The sequence below is a fragment of the Haemaphysalis longicornis genome, unplaced genomic scaffold (assembly GCF_048455015.1).
Source record: "Haemaphysalis longicornis isolate Haplotype H1 unplaced genomic scaffold, Haemaphysalis longicornis Haplotype H1 scaffold_9, whole genome shotgun sequence".
Taxonomy (NCBI): Eukaryota; Metazoa; Arthropoda; class Arachnida; order Ixodida; family Ixodidae; genus Haemaphysalis; species Haemaphysalis longicornis.
The window spans coordinates 116857491-116882852 of record NW_027526460.1 but is presented as its reverse complement, the minus strand read 5'-3'; the positions used below and the strand labels follow the sequence as shown (position 1 = coordinate 116882852).

The 25362-nt window shown below is 49.8% G+C and overlaps 1 protein-coding gene across 2 annotated transcripts in view; it reads left to right on the top strand.

Moving 5' to 3' along the window:
* Positions 1-13922: 13922 nt before the first annotated feature.
* The window catches only part of LOC144151708 (sodium-coupled monocarboxylate transporter 2-like), a 52168-nt gene continuing 40728 nt past the window's right edge, over positions 13923-25362 (top strand). For both annotated transcript variants that reach the window (XM_077682829.1, XM_077682830.1), the window contains exons 1-2: positions 13923-14128; positions 22182-22591. In XM_077682829.1, the coding sequence (XP_077538955.1) occupies positions 22250-22591 (342 nt within the window). In that variant the 5' untranslated portion in view covers positions 13923-14128; positions 22182-22249. The remainder of the gene's footprint in view (positions 14129-22181; positions 22592-25362) is intronic.

The window sequence follows — 25362 nt, the reverse complement described above, 5'->3', positions numbered from 1 at the left end:
TGTTGCTGCGGAGGAGGCGGAAGGAATTATACAGGATTTCAGCAAGCGTTGTGCCTCCGCCACAAAGATCTGCCTCCCTCAACGGTTCTCCTACGGTTTTCAGGAGGCATGGTAGTCACTCAGCCGGGTCTGCGACTGAATCAATTCCACCAAAACGCCTGTCGAACCACAACTGATGCTGCATCCACCATTGCGTCATCTCACTACAACAAAATGTTCGAAAGTTAAGATAGGCTCTCCACAAAGAATTTAAAGTCCAGATCATGAACAGGGCCGGAAATGTGTTTTGATCGGAAACTGTGCCCGAAAACACTGTCAAGTTATAAGATGTCGCACATTTTCGAATCTTGTGTGACACGGTCACCACTACCAGCTGAGGTGTTAAACGAGGATTGGAGCTATACGGCTAGGCACAGGTCCCGCCATGACGCACATGTAATATGCGCTTTGAAAGAATGAATTTCTGCCTTATTCGCTCGAGCTTAGCCACGACCCACCACCGCATGCTCTCGCGGTAACATATTGAAAGACTTTCAGGTTTGCTTAGTGTCTCGTTTTCATATTCACCTAATACGTACTTAGTGTCTGGACACTTAGCCTGTGGAGCAGTAAAGGATTCATCAAAATATTTCACAAAGGTAATCAGGGTTTATGCCTGGAGGAGAAAAAACTTTAATCCCGAGCATGCCACCACGAAACCAGCTGGATGGGAGTGCCTCCCTCGTCATGGGATTCCATATGCTGCCTTCGCCACCATGTCCCTGGTAACCAGCCATAGCTGATCCTCCGCGGCGGTGCTGGGAATGAAGACCTCGCATCGCTCGCTGGGGGTGAGGGTGGGGTTCTTACGGAAGGAAATGCGGATGTGGGGTGGGTGGTTTGGGCTAAAACGCATTGTCCTATGATTTGGCGAAGATCACCTAGCTGCTCACACAATGGGCAGGTCTTGTACTGACAGGGAACATGCAATTGAGTAAGTGGGGTAAGGGAAGGATCCTGACTGTATCTGTCGATACATTACGTGCTGCTCCCGAGTGAGTACATTGTGCGGGGTAGGAACTTTCTACCTATCCTCTCAATAGCCCCGCCCTATCTCCCTGTAGGTGACCATAGGTGGATTCCGGTGTCCTCCTCAGCCGTTGCCCGGTATGTTAACGCGGGGGCCTGTCAAAGGGCAGACTCATTGCCCTCCCCTAAGGAGCGGGTGGGAACACATACTAATTCAAAATGGCTTTGTATCTCAGGGCGGGGCATTCTGTCTCTCACGACGCGAGGCACACGAAGGGACACCCAACCTGACTGGAAGTTCCTGTGCGCCTGCTGTGAGTAGGTGACAACCTTGGGAATTCTAGGAAAGATAAGGGCAAGAGTTTGTGCCAGCTCTTCCACTTCTTTCCCGTATCTTACTTTAAACGATGCGATTGTCAGCATATTGCCCCTGGTTCTCCGCACCGCCATTGTTCTGGTCGTCCCCTTGTGTTGGAGGCGTCCCTGAAGACCCCGTCTTCGCTCTCAAGAAGCCTATTGAGAGCACAAGCCTTGGCCTAATGCCTTCCGTCATGGTGAGCCGGATTCATATTCTTTGGAAGAGGCTTGGTCTGGATAGCGTTTAGCCATTTTTCCGCAGACTGTTCTAAATCGGCCAGCTCTGCCGCGCTCCAGCCTATTCTTCCCAATACACGGCGACCAGCCTTAGTGAAACTCAGCCTCTGTTTGTGGCTGGATAGGTAGCCCTCAACCAGCGCATCTACTGAGTTTTCCACAGCTGCAAAAGCTTGTCCGTCGACGAACTCATTTGAACTCCGATGGCTTGTTTAACTGCCTTGCATATTATTGTACCCACCTGGCTCTCTTCTCCCTTGTTCATCAGGAGGTAAGGTGTGGCGTAGGTTATTCTTGACACCACGAAGGCTTCGACCATGTTCAGAGTGTCGTTCTTGTTCATTCCTCTCCACCTGGTTGCTACCCGCCGATGAATGTGCAGGATCTGTTCTGGGAAATGCTTAAGCTTGTGCAAGGACGTTGTGGGCATGTTGTCTGCCTGTATGGTGAGCCCCAAAATCTTAACAGTGGGTACTGGAACGATGTCTTCAACCTCTAGGACCAACTTAACCTCTTCCTAATGTGTCTTGCGCGCCCGAGGGCGAACAACTACCAGTTCAGATTTTTGAGTTGAACATCGCCGTCCACAATCCTTCGAGTATTTATCAGCCACATCTGCGCCTTCTTGCAGCGTGTCTTAAATGCATACTGAGTAGCCCGCGTTCGTTCACCAGAGCAAAATGTCGTCGGCGTAGAGCATGTGCCCCAATCCTTTGACTGCCCCGAGCGCATGTGCCCCAATCCTTTGACTGCCCCGAGCGTCTTGGGAAGGATCAAGAGTGCCATAATAAAGAGAAGAAGTGACAGCATGGATCCCTGTGGGGTCCCCTTACTTCCCAACATTATAGGTGGATCTACATCTTCCCCACTTGATTCGAATTCGAACGCTGCGGCCGGTCAGGAAATCACGCACGCAAGTGCACGGCCGCTCCTCACAGCCGGTACCCTGAAGGTTGACTGGGATGCTAACGTTGTCAAACGCTTCCTTCAGGTCCGGCGCTAAGACGGCTCTTGGTGATTGCTTCGTGGCTTGTTTCATGGCGTCTTCCTTATGTTGTAGCCGTACATTTTACGTGCTCAAGTGCCTCCTAAATCCAAACATAGAGTTGGGCATTGGATCAGTGCAGCCTAGAGGTTTTTGCAGCCTATTCAACAAAATTATTTCCATAACGTTGCCCACAGAGGACGTGAGGGAGATATGCTGCAAGTTTGTGTAGTGACTTCCCAGCCTTTGGGATGAACCTGACCTCCACCTCCTTCTAGTTGATTGGACACACCGCTTTCGCAGGCACTGTTCATGTGTCCAAGGGGCTTTTTATGGCTTTGTCGCTCTAGTTGTTGACGAGTCTGTAAATTATAGTGTTCGGCCCTGAAAAACTTTATCTATTACTTTGAGAAATGGCCGTTCCTAATTCAGAGCCCATGAAAGGCCTGTCCAAGACCTCAATGGAGGTGCATCTGTACAATTCAGGTTGCTCCGGTACCTGTCCTTGAGGCCTCCCATCAGTTTATTCGGATCTCTTATGTAGTTCTGTAATATAAGAGTCATGCTTCGGTTTGTTGAGCTTTTCCTGAACAGTGTGCCTATAAGATGTTAGAGCAATTGCCAAGCCTTGCGGGTAGAAGGCGTCCGCCGCAGACGCTCACAGAACCTAAGCGAATTCTCTTTACACCGCTCCGCTGCGTGCTCAGCTGCTTTCCTGCTAATTTCATTCATCTTCTTCAGCAATTTGTTATTATGTCGCTGCGGTGTCCGCCGCTTGGTGAGGCTGCGTATGGCTTCCCACACGTACGCCAGTGGCGTGCCGATGGATGGAGTCTGGTGCGTCATGGCAATTTTCGGCTAGTCCTTGTCCAAAAGCGCCAGCTGGTCGTTTTCCTAGTTCTTGTACGACCGGCCCTCCACCGCATTCTCCGAACGGTCTTCGTGCTCTATTCGTCGCTTGTACCATTTCGTAATCCGTGCCACCCCCATCCTCACTTTAAACGCCGGTCCGTTGATCGTGATACGTAGCACATCGTGGTCTGACGCCAGGTTCACCCCGGAATTCTGCCATGTAGCATCGAAAGTCCCAGCTAGGAATGATAAATCTGGTATGGTGTCCCCTGGGGTGCTTGTGCCTGTACGGATAGGAGTGCATGGTTCGTTCAGGAGGACGACGTCGAATTGGTCAATCAGGTTAGGCAACCTTCTTTCCCCCTTGGAGAAAACTTGTATCCTTACGTCGAATGAGGAGCGTTAAAGTCCCCAGGATAAGCAATTATTGAGAGCCCGCCTTCATCGCATCGTATTGAATCGTACCGGCGATATCTAGACCCTTTTTGATTGGTCGGCAATACGCTTTGAGCAGAAACATGTTCTCTGCGCTTCCGATACATCTGCTATTTAGCTCAATCAGGGTGTGCTCACAACCCTTCTGGGCAGTCTAGTATTGGGTAGCTGCGATCGTGTTGCGCACTAAGACGGCTGTGCTTCCCTCCGTAGGATCTGTGTAGGTTACAAATCCGGGTAGTCTGGGTCTTTTATTTTTTCCTTCCAGAGCTATTACATCTAGCTTGTACTCGAGACACTCCACGTACTGCTGTAACCCCCCCCCCCCACACACACACACACTTTTCTTTTATGCCACGGCAGTACCACTGAAGAGCTATCGTGACGTCCACTTTTTTCTTAGTTCGGCGTGCTATCTTGGTTCGGACTGTCATCCATAGCTGTGTTGCTCCCTTCCAGACTTATCTTCAGGTAAAATGCCTCGAACGTGTCAATCTTGACTACCCTCGAGCTTAATCGCGTCATTTGCGCCTTCAGCTGTGATACCTGGCTTGTGAGCTGCAATACTATATATTTGATTTCCCGCATAGGCTTGCCCGACGTTAGGTCTTCCCCTGTAGGGTTAGTTGTAGTCACATCGTCTTCCTTTCGCGATACGGGCTGGGTGTCCTTTTTGGCCACATTGCGCCTCATGTCGTTTTCACTTTGGCGTCTGCGCTCAGCAGCCTCCTCCCTGGCTAACTGACAACTAATCAACTGGTTTTGTTTCTTTATTTGCTCTGTCTGTTTCGCTATTTCTTTATTTGCTCTGTCTGTTTCGCTATCAGTCACCAAAGGTGCACGCATTTCTGACAGCATTCTTTACTTTCCTGCCCTCAACGGGGGAAATTCGCTTTGGTATGTGATGGGAGATCGAGCTGCCAAGCCAACCTGTTTAGGGTTCCTCCTCACTGGTGTGGGGTTCCGGACTTGGACCGCGCTCTCGACACCCGTCGGGTGTTGCTGCTGCTGCCCTAAGCCACGGAGGATTCTATGCCCGCCGGTGGCCAGTCCCGGCTCTGCCTTCGCTGCGGAGTTGTAGACTTGTTGCGGCCCAGTGCATGTTGGAAAGTCCGTCTATCGCACGTGCCTGCCATGGATGTCCTGCTCCTGGAAGTGGACCTGGAACCTCAACGGCTTTCCCTTCTCTGGACGTGGGTACTGGAGCGGTTCCGTGTTCCAAGCGGTCGATCCAGGTCGGCCCTTGAAGTCCGCTCTTCCAATCGGTGTTCGCGGACTCTCGTCGCTTGAGCATGAACGGCACCCTAAAGAGGTTCGGGCAGACCTTGGTAGCTGTCAGATGGGAGCCTTCACAGAGGGTGCCGTAAGGTTTACAGGTGTGTCCAGCCCGGGGATCCCGTACGCCGCACCGGTGGCACGCATTTACATTCGGTTGGGGACATGCCGTCGCCCTATGTCCGACTACATGGCAGATGTCGCAGACCGAAACCGTCCTTTCGTTCAGCGAGCACGAGTATTCGTCTTTTATAAAATTGGGTCCAATCCACGCTGCGAAGGTGTTTGGAAAGCAGTGCTTTAAACGACACCCACAACAATTGCCCATGCGACGTCACTTTAATTCGCACACGTGGCTCTACAAAAAGTGAAATAAAGTGTCTGCCAGCCGTTACCTGCTATTCGCGGGGCAGCGTCCCGAACGCAGCAGCAGCGTCAGCCACAGCCGGGCCGCCGGTATAGCCGGGACGAGCCTCAGCAGGACAAAAACGGCGAGGAGCGTCATTCAAAAGGTGAGACCGCGGAACCTAGCCATCCTGACGCGCTAGCTCAGGGTTAACCACCGCGCTACACAAGCCCGGACACCGAAACTATTAGGCATGGGAACTTAGTGATTCCCATTTACATTGATTTAAACTAGTTTGTTTAGTAACTTTTAGAATTGCGAGAAGGTTGTGGCAACTTTTATAATCGCTTTTTAGCAGAACCAGTTGCTACTACCGCCTTTTGTAATACCTCTCAAAACACAATGGAATTGGTAATCACCAATTTAGAAAACGGAGTCCCATTCGTGTCATTAGAGCGCAAAAGGTAGCGTTTCTCTAGTGGCCAGATGTCTCTATGTGGTCTCTACAATTTGTTTCCCGCCCAGCAAACCAATCAGTAACGTATGTTAAGAAGTGGTTTGCAGGGCGGGTTTGCAGGGCGTACGACCACCTACCGTAAATACCCGCGTATAATACGAGGTTTTTTTCTAAATATTAGCGTCCTAGATATCAGCCTCGTACTATATGCGGATCCAAACTAAAATTACAACAAAAATTCAAACGTTCCGCTTCATGTTATGGTTTCGGTATTGCTCGGGGCTGCGGCTTGGCTTCGTTGCTACGTGGCTATCCAATTCTAGCCCTAGCCAGTGCTAGCCACCCATTTCTTTGTTTATGGATAAGCGTTTGGTTCGGCAACACGCATGCGCTCTTGTGAATCACGCTTTGGGAAGTTCTCAGCAGTGGAGTACGAGTATGTCGGGGCCACGTAAACAGTGATTGACAGGCCACGCATGACAGTGATTGAACTGCGGGGACTTATCCTCACTTGTGTGATAAGAGCGTGAACACCGCGCGGGTAAACTAACACCGCGCCGCGAGGATATGAACCAATAAATTTTTCTTTCCAATTTTGCATCCCTAAAATATTACCTCGTATTATATTCGGGTTCGTATTATACGTGGGTTTTTACGGCAATTCCGTTGGATGCGGGTTGCCCTGGAAGTGCTGTCGAAGAAGTTAATCAAACCATGCGAAGGCACCGTGCAACGGACGTGAGGCTGCCCCAAAACAAGCCCAAAACAACCGTTGCTAAAGCAGACGGCAAAGCCGTACCGCTGAGCAGGCCGGCGAGCAGGCACGCAGGCCGGCGAGCAGGCGAGCAGGCCGGCGAGCAGGCACTTCCGCGCGGGCAACGCTGGGGAAATTCGCGGCGCCATCTCTGGTGTGCTACGAGAGTGAAACCCCCCGCGCCCCCCATCCTCGCCGCCGCCTACGATGCGTTGTGAGTTTATTGTCCCGCGCGCCATGAAAGAACCATTGCCTGGTAGAGCTAGAAAGCTTTGCTTTAAAAGCTATATGTAATAGGGACGTTACAGCCAGCAAATGTGATGACGACTAGGTTAGATTGACCTAGTCTTCTGCGTGCGTAGGTTTCATGCTTGGATCTATTATGCAAGAGTTTGGTGTCCGATAAACATGGCGGCGCTCCTCCGATGAGCCCTTTAGGCGAGTAATCAGAAGCGAGGCTTTAGACTTGTACAGGGTGGCTTACATTGCACAACTTAATTAGTTTCAATTGGCTCAGAGCATTCGCTGCGTTCTCGAACATAATGGTAATTGTTGCAGTGTTCTGTGGGGCGTCAAAGTGCACTATAGGTTGGCCTGCCGCCACGTGAAATTGACGGAGTTAAGCAACCAAGATAAATTTCCGCCCAGCTTACAGTTGCAATCTTTAGACCACCCTGTGGACGTAAAAATAGCTTATAATCGTCTCAGGGGAGCAGACTTGGCTTGGGTGCGGATCTTCGTAAAGCCTGAGGCGATGGCACTGCAGTGGAGGTTGTTCTACCTCGTTCACTGTTTTCCGTTGCTGTCGTCGCTGGGACCTGTTGACGACGTCTATCCGCGTTTAATCCACGTGGGAGTCCGATCTGAGCTCCACATGATCTCCCTTGTGATCTCGGCCTTCATATTATCTTTAGCTCCACTTGCGTTCAGGCTCACTGAGACCTCAGAGCGATCCCCAGCGACGACAGTCGAGTCCAACATTGGACGCGCTCGAGCTGCTCATACAGAGCACGAAGTAGGCTTTGCACGCCGGGTCCAGGAAATAGTCCTATATTTGGTGAAACAAGCACTCACAGAAGCCAAAATGCTGTGCTCCGGTGCACGATGAACAGTGTCAACAGGTCCTGGTGTTGAAATCAGTCCCTCAGTCTAATTTCAGGAGAGGTAGGTGAAGATCTGTAGATCCCATGCAACGCGTGTTCTCACGTTGCGTCTTCTTGTTCTTTCTCGGGGTTATGCTAGGTACAATGACATGTTTGATTGAAACGCACTGCGCACAATGTCATAAAATTGCATAGGTAGGAATAGGAAAGGTACATTCAAGAATACTTCAAGTGCTACAAACAAACGCTGGGTTCCATACAGGCAAATTAAGTTGTAAATAATACAGCTGTGTCTAGTTCACTATCCGAAATACAAAACACAACAGACCACACGTTAGAAATAAAGTACATTCTAAGTGCTAAAAACCTAAAGATGTGATTGTTGTCTCCAAGACAGCCGCAGTGGAAACCATGTAAATGTCATTGTAAGGTGACACTATTTTCACTTTTGTCTTACCTTTTTTATCGAAGAGCTGACGCTAAAAAAGCCTTTCAAAGCAAATTCTACCCTGGTTAATCGTAAAAATGCTGGAAGAAGACCCCCCCCCCCCAAAAAAAAAAAAAAAAAGCTGCAGCGATCGTCGTAATCGTGGAAAGACTTATTCGGAACGAGAAAGACGCGTTATAGCGTAATCCCCTCCAAGGTGATGTCCTATAATTGTCACTTCAAAAACAAATGAAAGAAGCTCACACTTATACCCAAAATTACGGTTATGGTGGCAGTGAAGAAGCCAATAGGCTGCAATCATGGCCTTCATCCTTCGTGACGGTCGTGAAGGTTTCGTGCAGCCTCGCTACCTTGACGTCGGGCGGGTTAGTGTAAGCTTCCTTCATTTTTGGTGTAAGATATAAAGATGAGCTGTATCAAACGCCTTTATAACATTATTGCAACGTGGATGTTGTTCAGGGTCTCGTTAATTACACCTGTCACGAAAGGTACTACTAATAGATTTGATTTCTTTTTTAAGCGGTAGCAGTTTTTTGAGAGCGAAGTGAAGCTGTGCAATCATTTTCAGGAGCACCAATAAATTAACAAGAGAGATAGTACAACCGCCGAAACGGCACGTCTTGGCGGCGCATGCGTCCGTATGGCGTCCCTCAGTATTCCTGAGAAGGAACTTGGTTATCAGTTCTCCGCAGCAGTGCTTCCCACGCGCTAACTCACGCCTTTTTCTGCTGCTTTTGTATAGATACCGGGGTTATCTTCATTATGTGCAGTGCATGCTGGTTCTCTGGCCTTCTCGCGAAACCCGGCTAATGTGGGAACACTTATATGTTGTGCGTTTTCCGAAAAAAATCGTCAGTTGGAAGTCAGCGCTTGTCCTTGTAGCCACTCTCTTAGACCTTCGTCTAATTGTTCGCACTGTAAGCATTGCTTCAATGGAGTACCAACTCGCCCAAACTCTCACGTAATGCGCATACTACATCACGTATACTTGGCTTCGTAAATCATGAAAGTACTTGGCTTGTTTCATTTTTAAGCACAGCGGATGTGCAGGCTGACGTCGAGGCTGACGTCTTTGGTTTCTCTTAACCTCTATCTGCTTCGACCTCGCGTGTTTGCTGTAGTCTGTTAAGTGGCTCCTTTTAATTATTGTGTCATTCCGTGAAACTGAGCTTAAAGCTAAAATACACCAATGAAAATTAAGTTCCTCTTGCAAGTTATGAATTCAGAACCATATTTGTTTTATTGAACATCACAGGGCCCTCTTCGAGTGGGATCCTGACGTCGCTCAATAGGGAATGGAGAACCGGCCGTGAGACTCTGACGGTTAATGTCAGCGTCACTGGGCAATCCCACTGTCTGGATGGTACATAATGTTTGTTGCTTATGTTGATGTCTGACCTAAATGGTCATTAGTGAGTTGGCCGTGGGCTACTGACAACAGCCGTCATTGTTAGTGCGCCATCATTTGGAGTGTGTCTCAGAATAGTGGGCGGGCGTTTTATCGCTTTAACCAAAAGGGAGTTGGTGAAACGTCAGTCAGTTTCTCCCGGCCGATCTTATGGTTACGGGCCAATTTAGCGAAAGTGGATGTTGTCAGGACCACAGATAAAATGGGCCTTCCTTCTCGAGTGGCTAGTCAAAACTCTACAAAGAAGGCCTGTAGTTACTTGACGTTGAGCTTAACGCCATGCCAAACTAAGTCAATGGCAACGCATGTCAAGCTGCCTACTTGTGTAATTGGCGTCTTCAGAGTAGGAGGCAGCAACACACCCTCTGGGAAAACATTGTTAAGCAATCACGGGTCGACCTGCGGCAAGGATAGCTATATTTTACATTATCTCCAGGTTCAGACTGTTAACTTCAAGGGAAAATGTGGCTTCTGCCAAGGTAGACAAACTGCAAAGTGTGTGACGCTCGACGCTTAGTGCGTGGCGGGAAGTATTTTGCAGCACCTGGACTTTCAACACCAAATGATGTGAGCATATCACGGTGCCTTCACAGCCGGCAATTTGGAACCAGATTTTTACAGCGAACGCTCTTCTATGCTATATCTTTGAAGGTAATTCATCGCGTCAGAATGGCCTTCAGCCGCTGGCGCTCAAGCTGCGCCTTTGTTTCCTATCGATTCGCTTTCTCGGAACCTCTTCGCTGGGGTACTACATGGCTACGCTAGTGTGAAACGGGTGCTTCGCTTGCTCATTATTGTCCAGCGGAGGCGGGCTGTCTGTGCATGCGGTTCTGGGAAAGCTAGCCACGTGTCTAGAAGAGGGATTTACGATTGATATGTGAAAACACTACGCTGACTGAGTTTACAGGAACGAATACTGGGGAAATACACGATGCACGCATTCATTGCCCTGCTTTAAAGGCTGCTTTGACAGTGTACGCTTCGTCAGCCTCGCCTTCGATGGCATGGTGGCTGGGCTTTCTGTGCATGCCCTTGAGCGCAAGCGAAAAAATGAATCCAATCATACGGTACCGGTACCTAGAAGGCCGGCTGAGAAATCCCAGGCAAAAGCCAACTTTCCCGATACACTATGTGCATCGGTGCATCGGTGCATCGGTCGAAATATCTAGGTTTAAAAGCGGCAAACCTGAGCATATATTCCGCACTTCTTGCAGGACGCGCACTTACAGTACACATGCGTGCACGTTCCTGGCTGTAGTCCCGCAGAGTACGGAGTGCGCCGTTGAGTGCGCTCCAGTTATTCAAGCCGTGGCTAATGCATACTACACGTAAGCGCAGGCCAGCTTTTGTAAAATCCTTATGCTGAAGCAGCAAAAAAAAAAAAAAAAATAGGGGCAGTTTCGCACTAGTGACGCGAATAGTGGGCAAACACTAAAGCTGGTGGCCCCGCTTAGCTATTGATTGATCGCAGGGAGTAATGCGCCGACGCAACGCAAGCGATGAGCCGCACCGTAGCGGAGGGCTCCGGATTAATTTTGACAACCTGGGGATCTTTAACGTGCGCCGAAATCTCGTACACACGGGCGTTTTTGCTTTTTGCCTTCATCAGAAAAGCGGCCGCCGCGGCCGGTAATCGAGCCCGCGACCTCGTGCTCAGCAGCGCAACGCCTTAGCCACTGAGCCACAGCGGCGGGTTCCACCTAGCTTATTCTTGGTTCTGCTATGTTGATGCGAGGTTATGCTTGGAGACCCGGCGAAGTTTTCTGCATGGTTATGCACCGAGACTCGGTCAAATTTTTCACTTGACGTCGTCATTAACTCCTCAAAGAGCAATGAACACTCCGTCATTAAAGTACGTGCAATGTATTGTTTTATTTTCAGTGCGAGTTATTCCTTTCGTCGTCATCGTCGTCGTCATCGTCGTCCGGTGGCCCAACAGCACAGGGGAATCTTCATCTAGCTGGTCTTCACCCCGCACCACTCGTCGCAACAGACGATAGGGCGAGCCACTCCGCGACGCGATTCTAAAGAACTGCTTCTGCCAGTTGTATCGCGTCTTCTACAAGTAGCGACACACGCCCTCCCGAGCTCGGCGAGGGAAAGCTACAGTAAAGCTGTGCCGGCGCGTGTTATAACGTCATCGCTCGGCGAGGGTTTCCTGCTCACGTTCGCCATCCCAACCAGCGGTGTAAACCGGATCGCCATTGAAAACATCAAGAACAAGAAATGAGAATTCGATTAACCAAAACTCTATCGGCGCTGTGGTATTGTTACGGCAAGCAGAAAAAGACGAAGCAGTGGATTGCACGGACTCGTGGCTCGAGCGATCATGGCCGTTTTTAAATAGATCGCATCGCTCTGCGACACCATCACGTAAATATATCGCTCACATCTTCCATGCTTCGTCTCACTTGCCTTGCTGCCACATCACAGTATTATGCAATGCCAGCATGACTTTCGGAATTCTGTATTGCCAGAGCTTACACAAGGGTTTTCAGACAGATGGTTTGTCGTTACCTTGCTGTCGTTTGCGGAGTATCCTTATTGGGTACTGTCCAATCTCGTGAATTGTGATACAGCTGAACCACATTTCATCAACATCAAGATTGTATGATTGTATGAACTCTTTCAAGTGCAACGAGATTACTGACGACATTTTTATGGCGGAAATCCTTAGATATGTGTGTTTAGTGGAAGTGGGAGGTACATAAAATTATTTGAGGTACACAGAATTAACGGGGAATGGGAGTGTACGCGGCGGAACCCACGCAGACACGGTGGACTACAGTAGGTCGTTGCCGCACGAGCAATATGGGCCGCATTCATAGGTGGAGGCAACGACGGGAGCAAACGGGAGGTTCGTTGGCCATGGCAAGTGACCCGAGCGACTTCCGAAAGGTCCTCGGGTTTTGACGTGGAAGGTACGCAGAAGTTTTGACTAGTCTATGAAGGTAGCATAAACAAGGGGGCAATTGTTGTGACAAAGCAGTGCTGAGGATGAAGTCAAGGCAAGAAAAGACAGCACATACGTTGCGCTGTGGGCTCTTTTCTCTTCCATGTGATCAGTGCTGCTTTTGTGAGCTTGACGTTCACGTGAGTTTTTTAAGACCCTCAGTATTGTTTTACACTGCCATTCTCATGCTAAAATGGGCGTCTCGTAATTTCTTTTACAACTATGCATTGCTACTGTTGCGTATGAGCCGCGGTTACACAGTCGGTTTTCTTTTGGCGTACTATAGCGCGTTCCCTACGGGTACAATATAGTACTTTTGTATGCCAGTTTCTTGTCAGTTCCTCCAACTGTTTTTTTGTATTTTCGCTAAACTTTTCACAGTTAAAATGCATTCGCAGTTTATACGACCTCAAATGTTCCTCAGACCTGTTTTCATATGCAAGCCAAGGCAATTATTACGCTTCATAGGAAGCATGCCGCCTTTATAGATGAGTGGGGTGCTGCATTCTTCAACCACGACCGGATGGTGATAACACTTTTTTGCAGTACCACGTTTGCGGCCAAATTATCCGCTTCTTTCAACAGCTGAGTTTTAATAAAATTTCCAGCGCCCGACCAAACTGTAGACTTTTTGACAGGGCAGCCAAATGAGCAGGCAAAAAATTGCTATGCTTTATGAATTTATCGATTTGTTGGTCAATGTAAGGTTGTATTTCTGGTGCCAATCTTGATGACAATTTAAGGCGAGAGCTTATTGATGGTTATTCTTCGAGCGTCCCTTAACGCCTTGTCACTCTCACCTTAAAATAAACAGGTTTGTTGTTAGTATATAAGCAATGAAGAGGGCGATTAAGCGAAATCGCTAGCCTTTATTGAGGAATTTTACCCCTCCGAATTTACATTGAACATCAATCACAATTCTGGAGGAGCAGTTAATGGTAATTGATTTTTCTTGCTTGTAATTTTTCAGCAGAGTTTAATCCAAGTAGCTGCTGATCAGATAAAATGAAGTATTTCCTGCAGTCACAGCCATCATCCCTATTCGACCAATAGAGCTCCTTTAACTGAAACGAATTTCATCGCTTCCACCGCCGACTCAAATCAGATGTTCGCTCCATCTTCAAGAATAAGGTGAATGGGCTCTGCTGCTACCGGCAGTGATAACAAAGGCGGAAGGGGCGTTTCCGTTAGTTAACGATGCGGCGCAAGACCGACGCGGAAGTATGAAAATGAGCCGTCCTTTGGTGTCGACGCGTGTATGCGGACAGATAAAATTGAAAGCTGTGACCAGTGAACATAGCTGCGTCGCTCTGAGACATGCCAGACTTCATATCTATACTCAGAGGAATGAAATGTTTAGATAAGCGCCACTCCGACGGATCGACCCAAAGGGCGCTGCTACCGCTGCCAGCATTGATACGTAGCACAAAAGCGGGTGTTTAGCACCGGTTTCAGTGCCACGGCGGAAGGCGGCACACACGAAGCTGTTGGCGTTCTTCTATTGTCACAGGTTGGTTTCACAGCATTTTTACTAACTTTTATTTGTTGTGCACGCCACTGTGGCCGGCGCTGCCCCAAGTTCTCGTATTTCACTCTCAGTGCTTGCGTGGTAGCAAATAATTGTTCGACATTGCGGCGCTGCGTATAGGGCGCTGCAGTTTTCATGCAGGCTAGCTGTGTTGCGTCATGAACTGCAGCAGTTTTGAGGTGCAATTAATAGTGTTATTTTCAAATGACTTTCGACTGAAGCTTGGCAAATCTGAGCTGCGACCGTCAGTAAACCTCGAAGCTATTAAATAAGTTAGTCAGGCGTTCATCGGGTATTTCCTTTCTCTAAAGGCCACTGCTAGTTCGAATAAGGGAAGGTGTACACAATATACGCTTGGACTGCGTCCTTAATCAACACAAAGTGTTACAATGTCATTGTAAATGAAAATAAAAACTAGATGGTCTATTCATATATTTTAAAAAATTCCCCCGCATTTCCCCGAGGGGGAGAATGTGAAAGTGCGAATGCACGGTTCTCGGCCCGCTTGCGGCGCTTGCGCTCGGCCCCCGCAGCCCACCGCCTCGCCGCCTTCTCTTCCATCTCTTCCATCGGGTTTGTAGTATCACGTGTACACCACGCAGTTATCAAGCCGCTATAACGCCGCTGAGTCGCCAACGCACGCCGCTGACGACGTAGTTTGAATGCGTTAAAGATATAAGGCGCGTTACTAACACTGATATCAGCGTCACGTCCGTGGCTGCGGCAGTCTCTCCCCAGCTCTCAGAGGGTGCAGTCATGCACAAAGACGGCTCCTCGAGAGCGGAAGGCGCGAGCGCGCCGAACCGGTCCTCTGCGCCACCCGAAGTCCCCGCCGCTCGGACGGGCTACCGTACCCTGCTTCCCACCCTGCCGACGGGTAAGCTAAGTGAAAACTCGGTGTTTTTGCATGGCGACCCGTCGGCACGGCTGTACAAGATCGACGATGTTGCAGCGGCTCTCAGCGCTGTGACTGACTTGAAGAAGATCACCGGCCTAGGACCTTTTCAGTTTAACCATGTATGGATGGTTACGTTCCAGTCGCCCGAAGAAATGAAAGAACTGGCCTCGAAGGGGGAAATCGAGGCGAAAGGAAAAAGGTGCCTGGTCATTGACCGGAACAATCAGGAAAAGACAGTGAAGCTCCACTGGGTACCCACAACCGTGCCAAACAAACTTCTGGTGCACCAACTGGAACGCTTCGGTGTCGTCAAAAGTGTTTCGTTCGAGAAGTGGCGACGCCCAAACATGGACCACATGGGAAGCACCACGAGGGTGGTGCAGATCGTGCCGAGGGACGCGAACTCCCTTGATGCGATACCCCACCAGGTCACCATCTACGGAAACCTGGTCCTAATAGAAGTACCCGGCCGGCCTGCCATGTGCTTGCGCTGCCAAATGCTCGGCCACATGCGCCGGCAGTGTACAACGCCCTGGTGTCGCGTCTGTCGCACGTCTGGACACGACAGCGCTGCGTGTGTGCAAAGCTACGCCGCCAAGGCCAGAGGCAAGCGCGCGGAACAACCTCTCGATGAGTTTATGGACATCGAAGAAATGCAAGAAACAATGAACCCACAGCCTTCCTCCCAGACAAAGGGCGTTCAACCCGCCAAGGAAAATGAAAGGAATGAAGGCGCCGACAACGTCTGCCCCCCTGGCGAGACTTTGGATACAGCTGCGGGGAAGGAGGGAGGTGTCCCTGACTTGCCACTGGAGAATGACGCAGCCGCAACCCCCCGCCCCCTTCTTCAAAACGCCGCCGGAACCGAGCAAGAACAGGCAGCGGAGGGGGAAAACGAGCAGGAAACCAGCCGAGAAGCAAAGGACGCGGCGCCGGCGCCCATCAGCGACCCGTGCCCCTCCACCTCAGTAGCCAGCCAGGGAGCACCTCAAGAGAGAAGAGTCGAAACACGACGTCAGGCACGAGCCAAGCAAGCCGCCACCACACCAGACGGTCAGGAGGGGAAGAGGCCCACCACAAAAGACGCACCACCGAGAATTCCTGAACAGCTCAGGGGGGAACAGAAAACAGCCCCAGCGCAAGACGGCAGGACCGCCTCCCCCACCGGCTGTGCGGACACCACACCGCGCGACAATGGCAGCGGTTGCGGCTGAGCGGATAATCGGTAAGCCCTCACCCCACGACGACAGCCCCCCTCAACGCGGTTAAAATAGCTACTATTAACGTAGTTAGCCTAATTTCTTCCAAGCGTAAGAACTGGCTGCTCGACCTTTTAAACAACGAGAATATCGATGTTGCCCTTTTGCAAGAAACCAAGTTATCATCAATCGAAGACAGCCAAAATTTTGTCCGCCTATTCGGCCACAAATTCTGGTGCTTCCACACCTTAACTTCAGCCCGCGCAGGCGGTTCAGCCATTTTAATACGGAAAAACCCTTCCCTCAAAATTGTTGACTGCGAGCTCGCAGAAAACGGCCGTTTTTGCCTCGTTGATGTCCTCGTGGGGAGCGAGCTGGTGCGATTCGCGTGTGTCTACGCCCCCAATGAAACAGCAGCTCGCTCGGACCTTTTTAACGCCCTGCGGCCTTACTTGTGTGTGTCTGGGGCAGTTTTCCTTGGGGGTGACTTCAACTGTGTGTTGAGGGCTAACGACAGAACAGGGAAAGGTGGTGGCGTCGACGCATCATCCCGTGTTTTGAGCGCAGTCCTACGGGACAGCGACCTGTCCGACGTAGCCTTGGGACGCAGCTGGCCAACCAAACGCTACACGCGCTGGCAGGGCTCGTCCCACGCGCGTCTAGACCGGATCTACGTGTCGGGCGAAGGGGTTACACGAGTGTCCGACTACACCGTCACTCCCATCTCGTTCTCTGACCACGGCCTCGTAACGTGCACCGTGGCCCTTAACACATACACGGCTAAGCAGAACTCAAGTACCCGATGGCTAATGAACTCCACAGTACTTAAAAACGAGACATTTGTCGAAAACACTCAAAAAGAAATTGAAGCACTTCGGTCGGGAACCATTAGTGTGGAAAAGTGGGAAACTTTCAAATCACGCATAAAGAGTTTTGCAGTCACCATAGGGCGCGAGGAGGCCGCACGAAAAAAAGAAAAAAAGGGCCGCCTCACGGAGACTCTCTGCGCGCTCATTGAGGCTGATGAAGAAAGACCAGGGGAGTTTAAAGACGATATCCGGTTAATTAAAGAAGAGCTCCGGGGAGAGCTTGAGAAGAGTTTTTGGGGAGCCCTGGTGCGGAGCAGGGAGCAAAAGGTAGAGTTCGAGGCAAGGCCATCGAAGCTTTTTGCAGCCTTCGAAAGGGAGAACTCGGCACAGAAAAACATCACGGAGGTCAAACATCCCGCAGGTGTGGCAAGAAGCAATGAGGAAGTCGCAAGAGCTTTCGCGGAATATTATGCAGAACTATTCTCTCAACGGTCAGTCCTAGATGCAATCCCAGCTGAAGTGCTAAATCAAATTCCCAAAATACCTGAAGAAACCAAAGATTTGATCAACACCCCCATAACAGAAGCGGAAATAGAGCGTACCATCAAGAGCCTACCGCGGAACAAATCTCCTGGACCGGATGGTATCATCTCAGAGTTCTATATAGCCTTTAGAAAGGAACTGAGCCCCATCTTAGCCATGGTCTTCGAAGAAATAAGAAAACAGAAGCGCCTGCCATCCTCCATGCGGACAAGCCACCTGGCCTTAATCCCCAAAAAAGTACCCACCGATTCTACCCCCGACGTCGCCGATTACCGTCCGATCAGCCTTCTCTCAACGGACTACAAGATCCTGGCCCGAGTTCTCGCCAGACGGCTGGAGAGTGCACTAAGCGCTGTAGTTGGTCCTCACCAGACATGCGGTTTCAAGGGGCGGTCCATCAATTCCAACCTACATCGCATGAGGGTAGCCATCGAGGCGGCTGAATCAGGTCTGCTACCTTTGGCCATCGTTCAACTGGACCTGAGGAAACCGTTCGATCAGGTGGACCACAATTTTCTACTGGATCTCCTCCAACACTGCGGAATCGGTGACACAATGATCGATTGGATCAAAACTTGCTACGAGGACATATCTACCTGCGTAGTAACAAATAGGTCTGTGGGAACGCCCATAGACATCCACAGGTCGGTGCGCCAGGGCTGCCCCATGTCACCCATCCTATTCACCCTCTATCTTGAGCCACTTTGCCGTATGGCCCTTGCATCCGAGGTCATCAATGGCCTGAAGATGGGAGACGAGGAGCTCCGTGTTCTCGCCTATGCGGACGACGTGGCCTTCATCTGCACTCGTGGATCACAAGTGGGCGAGGTAATTAAACTAGCAAACCAGTTTTGCCGCTTTTCGGGAGCAGAGGTAAATTTACTTAAGTCGAGGGGAGCCTGGTTGGGTGATTGGGCCTCCAAACCAAGTTACCTATTTGGAATGGCCTTGGAAGAGCAGATGTCCAATTACTTGGGCGTCAACCTCAACCAAAGCGTCGCAGTCAAAAATCGGTGGAAACCCAAGCTGTCAGCTGCGGAAAGAAAGCTGCAACCATGGAGAAATAGAAACATTGCTCTGTTCACGAGGGCTCATGTGTGCAATGCGATTGCATACCCCGCAGTGCTGTACGGGGCCCGCATAACTTCCATCGACGCAGACACCCTGAATAGGCTGCACCGGTACTGGGCGGTGTTTCTCTGGCGGTCCACATTCGAGCCCATGCGCCGCTCAAACCTCTTCTGGAGCCTAGAAAAGGGTGGATTTGGGCTCGTCAACGCGGAGCTCAAACTCACTATCCAGCGATTCTTGTACTTTCTGGGTCTACGCGATCCGTTCCTAGTGGCAGCCACGCAGTGCCTGGGCACCAGACACTTGGCCCCGTGGCTTGCCACGACAGCATCACTCTGCTTTGACACGCGCGGAACGAGGTTCTACAAAGAAATCGCGCTAGCCTTAGCCCTGCTCGAGCAGCATTTCTCTTGGGATTATCTGCTCAAAACAAAACCCAGAAAACTATACTGGGACCTCGTGGAGAAGGTCCTGCCGCCCCCTCTCTACCGACAACCCCCAATACCTAACGATGTCTTGAAGCGAGTAAGACGACTCCCTGTGCCCACCGCCTCAAAGGACTTTTTCTTCCGCCTCCACATGGGGGTGCTGCCCGCAAAGGCACGTCTGGAGGATAAGGGTTTCTTTCTCCATGGCGGCGCGGGTTGTCTCCTCTGTGGAAAACGCGAGACGGCAGAACACGTCCTCACAGATTGTAACGCCGCGGCCGTCTTCTGGGACGAGCTGCAGACCGCGTACACCGAGCGATGGGACCTGTCGTGGTCAGGCCTCCGGCACCTGAGTGCGCCCACAGAGAACAAGGCGCTTCGGGACTGCGTGCTTGTCCTGGGGCTCCACTCGCTGTGGAGGGCTCGAGTGGATGCAGTGGAGTGCGCCAGGAACCCCAGGCCTACCTGGAGGCACTTCACGGCAAAGGCTGAATGGACAGTGAGCGTGTTGGGGGCATCAGATTCTGACACGGAGCTCCGCGACTCACTGCAAAAAGGATGCCAAGCACTGCAGCGCTTTAAAGAAAAAGAGATGCAGCGCTGGCAACGGCTGTGATCTTGCCTCACTAGTACTTTGTAGAGACGCTTTTCCCCTCTGAACAGGCTTTGTACATCCTTGCCCAGAGTTTACACTCATATGTGAACATGTTACCTTCACACGATTCCCAGTTCATGTACTCTGATATTACACTGTCTCAGGATGTCATATTTTTCTGCTTGTTTGTTCGTTGTTGCCACCGCAGTCCCACTACGTTGCTTACTCTGCGGCTCAAGTGAAGGCACGCCTAAAGGTGATTGGAGTCCCTGTGGCGACAGTATGTACGCGTACCAGCATTGGTCACCGCATCGAGCGTGCCAGTGCATTATGTATATATGTATATCCTTGTAAATAAAAAATTGTGTTTGGAAAAAAAAAAATCGCGTCCGTGGCTTAGTCGGTAGAGCGTCGCGCTGCGGCCGCAAAGTCCTCGGATCGAAACCTGGCGCCGGATGCTGTTTTTTTTTTATATATAGAGGAGGACTGCGGACGCCGCCGCCGCCGCCGGCGGCGGTGGAAGGTTTGGGGTCGCTTATAAAGTGCATTCGCACTTAAAATGCGCGTCCTTTTCTCGATATTAACCATGATTTCTGGAATAACGACTTTGCTTCCAGGTAATCTTTAGACACAGGCTAGCTTCAACAATTTAGGATCGAAATTGCAGATCATCGTGCTTTCAGTGGTGCACTTTCCGGGCGTCTGGCGTGCATTTGCTGGTGCTCTTATTTCGATATTTTCGAAAGAATATCAATATATCTTTCTAGTGCACGCGGTGTCACAAATCACGGCGGCTAGAAGTTCTGTTGAAGGAGTTGCCGCCTTCCTATTTAGCGCATTAAAAAAATTGAAGAATATATTGGTTGTAATTGAGTGTATTAGTCTTCTGTGTACAATGTGTTCGGACAAACGATTTTTTTTCCGGCTAGTGTACATTTCACGGTTGTAGTACAGTGTTGACATATTCTTTTGTATGGATGTGTATTTTGGCAAAGTCTTGGAGGTTTTTCTGTGCCTTGTTTATGTCCGCAATTTGTGCTGGTTTAGCCACCCTGTGAGTGGGCTTCTGCGGAAAGTACCTTTAGCACAGAAATGTAATTACAAGATTGAGACATTCATACAGCGTTTCCGAACTGCTAGTGCTGGTGGCAGGTTTTAAATACGGCCGCATTGTTGGTGGCTGAGGAAAGTTGGGACCCATCTCATGAAATACGGTGGTAAATCGGTAAAGTTGGCAGGTTTTTGGTCTTCAAACCAAAATTGAAGACTGCCGAAATTGAAGCCGAAAAAAGTTGAAGAAGTCAATTTTCTTCTCGGGAGTGCAGTACGCACGACCGATTAGGAACGCCTCTACATAAACCACCTTGCACAATACCTTATCTGGTGCGTTATTTCACCGACCAATGAAAGTGCGGACTTTGTTCGTGTGCACTAAAACATCAGTGTTCGACACGATCTGATCTTCACCTGTCTTCGGTGAACCAAAGTCGTCTCCCTTCGCGTCGTCATCGTCACTAAAGATGATGACTGCTCTCGATTCTTCTTTTGTATGTCGCTAGCAGCATTCATCTTTAGATCTCTCACGAACGTCGCAGTGAAATCATCCACAACAAAGCAATTTGTGGGTCCATGTGATTAGCGTGAAGAGCGAACGACCGGCCACGATCACCCAACACAACGATAGAGAAAAGAGGCAAACGCGGCTAGGCCTGCTCAGCAGGCCTGCTAAGCACATTAAACAACAGCTTTGTAGTGGCGCTAGCTGTTGGCGCTCGACATGGTCATGATGATAGCTCCTGCACTCAGGGAATATACAGAGAAACAGCCGTTTCTTCTTCACGCGAGAGTTGCGATGCTGTTACTTCTACCCGAATTCGTAATCGCGATGTTCCTCGATTATTTTGGGGAAAATAACTTACTTGCGCTACCCTGAAATATACGCTATATTTAAATTCGTAGTTCGGAAATATTTTTACATTGAAAATATAGAAAATCTGCTGAGGATTCTTAAAAGATTCGTAAATTTCAGAAATCAGTTATTGTGGGGTTTGGAGCAACGAGATTTGACTCTAGTGTGGTTCTCACTACGAATGCTACTGCCATTCTCTTTCCCGCTACGATGGGTAAGTGGCTAAGACGTGCGCCTTAGGACGTGGGCTTGATTCCCTCCCGGCCACAGTGGCTGCTTTTCTGATAAATACGAAGCCCAAAATGCCTGTGTGTTGGAGATTTCGGGGCGCTTGAAGATCACCAGGTGGTTAGAATTATTCCGGAGCCCTCCGCTACGGCGCGCCTCATTCCCCTGTGTAGCGTCAGCGCAATAAACTTCGTAATCAAATCAATCAGTTTCCAGAATCTTCTTTTCTGTTTAGTCCATCAAGAAGTCAGGTCACGAGCGTTAAAACGGGTTGAACAAAAAAGAGGGGGTTCGGCATTTTGGTCCTACGTATTTGCAGGGTGCTACACATCAATTATTCTCCCTTTATTTTCAGGAAAACGCTTTCGCACTAAGCAACTAAACAACGTGAAGATCCGAAGCATCAACACTCTGCCATTCGAAATGGTGGCTGTTCTAGAGTACGTGCTCTTTGGTGTCGTGGTTATCGTAAATCTTTCTCTGGGACTGTACTTTTCGTTCCGGAGAGCTCCTGTTCGCACCGGAACAGTGTCGACAAAAGCGGAAGTGTTCCTGGGCGGCAGAGCACTGAAGGTGCTACCGCTGGCCGCTTCGTCTGCGGCATCATTGCTGTCATCGACGGGACTCGTCGCATTTCCGGCCCACTTCTACGCCTATGGAATGCACCTGGCCTGGTCCAGCCTCACGCCCCTGTTATACCTGCCACTGGCAACGCACGTGGTCGTTCCTGTAATATACAAGCTCGGCGTCACATCAATATTCGAGGTAATGTAAAGGAGATGCTTGTGCTGCTTTTTGTTTTCAACACTTCCAGGCTCGCGCACAAAAACGAACTTGTGTTTCAATAAAAGCGCAATTCAAGGTCATGAAAGCGATAGGCCTCCTGCGCTGCCCAGGGGGCGCTGCGCATGCGGCTTCCGGGCAATACTTCCGGGTAGTACAAAGCTGCGCGGGTCCCATAGGAACCCGTGTTGACAGAAGCAAAATCAGCTCTATCCTCCTGATTGTTTTGCGACATGGTCACCAGCCCTTTCCCGACGAGTTCGATCTCTTCTGGCGATAAACTTGGCATTAGGGGAAAAACCTTTGCAGCGCTAAATGCATTTACAGCGCCGAAGAAAGTGCCGGGAAGGTGACGGCGCTCTGCCACCGGCAGGTTCACCGATCGATGGTCGTATGAAGGGAAATTTGAAGTGAAACTTCTAGTTCAAAACTACTTACTACACTACGTGACAAGGACATTTCAACAACAGCCGATCAAAAAAGAAGAGTGACGCAATCGGCGATGATGGCGCTTTAAAAGCCAGCGAGTGCGGCGGACCGCTGGCTCGCCTGCTCCGGTGTGCCGCTCTTTTGCGTACCTGCGCACTATGCGTGCGCTTTCATTAAATAGTGCTCGTTTGCGTCGCCGTTACGGATACATGGCGCAGCGTTATACCTTGCCGTTTTGTTGCGTGTCTCAGTGACAAAATTCAGCGAGCGCAAGAAGCGTGAACTCTGTTTTGCGATTCCGAAATTAGTGACCGTAAAACAAAGTGGTCGGGCGAACCAAGAGGCCGCGCTCGCTTTCCTTGTTTGCGCTCACTTTACTTAGTTAGGCTCTTGCATCATATATTCCCAGTTCGCACTTAATAGGCTAGAATGAGGTTCAGCAACGTTTTGAAGTGTAGGACCGAGTTGCATGCAGCCGACACGGCGGAGGGCTGGACGGCAAATCGGGTGGGAGGGGGACGGTGGCTTTGAATGCAAAGCGAAAAAACTCAGCGAATCGCCAATAATATTTGGTAATAATCTGGTGAAGTGTGAAGATAGGGGACAATTCAACTGGAAGCGACCAATTTTTTGTTCTGGTCTCGCTGTCTAACGCTATTTGAGAACAAAACTGGCGTGTCGGCGTTCAGATTGTTAGCGACGTAGACAACCAACAGAGTCAGTGATGATCGCATGTAAATATTCGGTGCCGCGCGCCGTGTGTGCGGCTGTGTTATGTTATGCTATGCAAATATAGAAGTACACATTTCTGCAGGGAGCGGGCGTGTGATTTGGGGATTGTTTTGCGTCCTTTAATAGGGCCTAATTTGTTTATTTGACGCAGTTTAATGCCTCACCTACTCGCTAGTATACACCTACCCTGCCGTTCGTAAATCGTGCGGCGTAAAACGTTACGCAAGGATAATTTAGTTTGCGAAAATACAAACAAAATTTCCACTCGTGTTCATGGCGCTGCCAGGCCAGCAGTGTCAGCTGAGTTGGCTGCGCAATTCTTGTTTTCGCTTGCATTCTCCCGTTGAAGCAACCTTTGCAGTTACCTTAGGCTATAGGATGAGCAGCGTTCCGTGTTTATGCTACTCGCGAACTTTCCTTTGTCGGCCGCACGCAACAAGAAAGAATGGTAATCGTCGTCAGGAAGTTAGACCACCCGACCTGGCGATACTGTCCCCACGCCGCGGCGACCGCGACAGCTCGCTGAAAAAAAAGCCGATAAATCGGCTTGTTTGAGCGGATATTATTTTGATTAGCCTCTAAAACTACTTTAAGGGCTAATTCATACAGTATGCAGTCATTTAAACGCGCCACAAAGTGATTAAACTAAGTACAACCAAGTTTCACTCAGCCTACTACTTGAAAACGCATGGAGGGCAGCGAGGGTCGTCTGCTTTTGTACTACCCAGACGCGTCGGTCACAAGGGGCGCTGCATGTCCACAACACTCCAGCGCAGGAGGCCAATACCAAAAATAAGACCCAGCGCTTTCTTTGCCCAGCGGTGTGGTAGCAGCGCGAGCAATTTTTTTAAGAAGCTGAGCAGGCGGCCGTGGGCCTGCTAAGAAAGCCCTTTATTCTTCATATTCGCTTGCTCATGCAAATGATCGTAACAGCCTCAATCTTGGGCTGGTCATGCTTATTCCTTTTTGGGGGACATCCTAAGACATGCGAGGAGGAAGTTGATACTCATGAGCAGGTGAGAAACGCGGAGGAGGCAAAGAGAAATGCATAATATTTCCTGCTGCATTCGAGTAGAGCTAAACCTGGATGTAACGAACCTCTATATAACGAACTACTGTCTTTAACGAAGCTTTTCAATTCCCATTACAAGCCTCACTGAAGCCCATGCTTTCGCAACCTCTATGTAACGAAGGTGTTGCAACTGTTAACCTTGATGTAACAAATTTTCCACTCTTATGGGCCATTGTTTTTTGTACTTTTTCTGAAAAATAGGCTGTAGAAATACACTAATATAGCTAATTTCGCCCGCACCGCCATCTACTGTGCGTTCCCACGAGTGAATGCGGTGTCGGTTAGGTGCTAAGGCCTGCCTATCGGCGTGCAGTCGCGCGTCTCCACTGCTATCTCTGGCGTCGGTCCGTCGCCGTCGCCGGCGGCGAGAAAGCAGAACGTCGCCACCCGGTGCAGTATCCTATCTATCACCCTCTCACCGATTTTGATAGCCCACGTTCATCAAATTAAAAAAAAACGTGTCCTTCGAGCATACGTTTGATCCTTGAAACGCGTTAAGGTACCGAATAGTGTCAAAAGG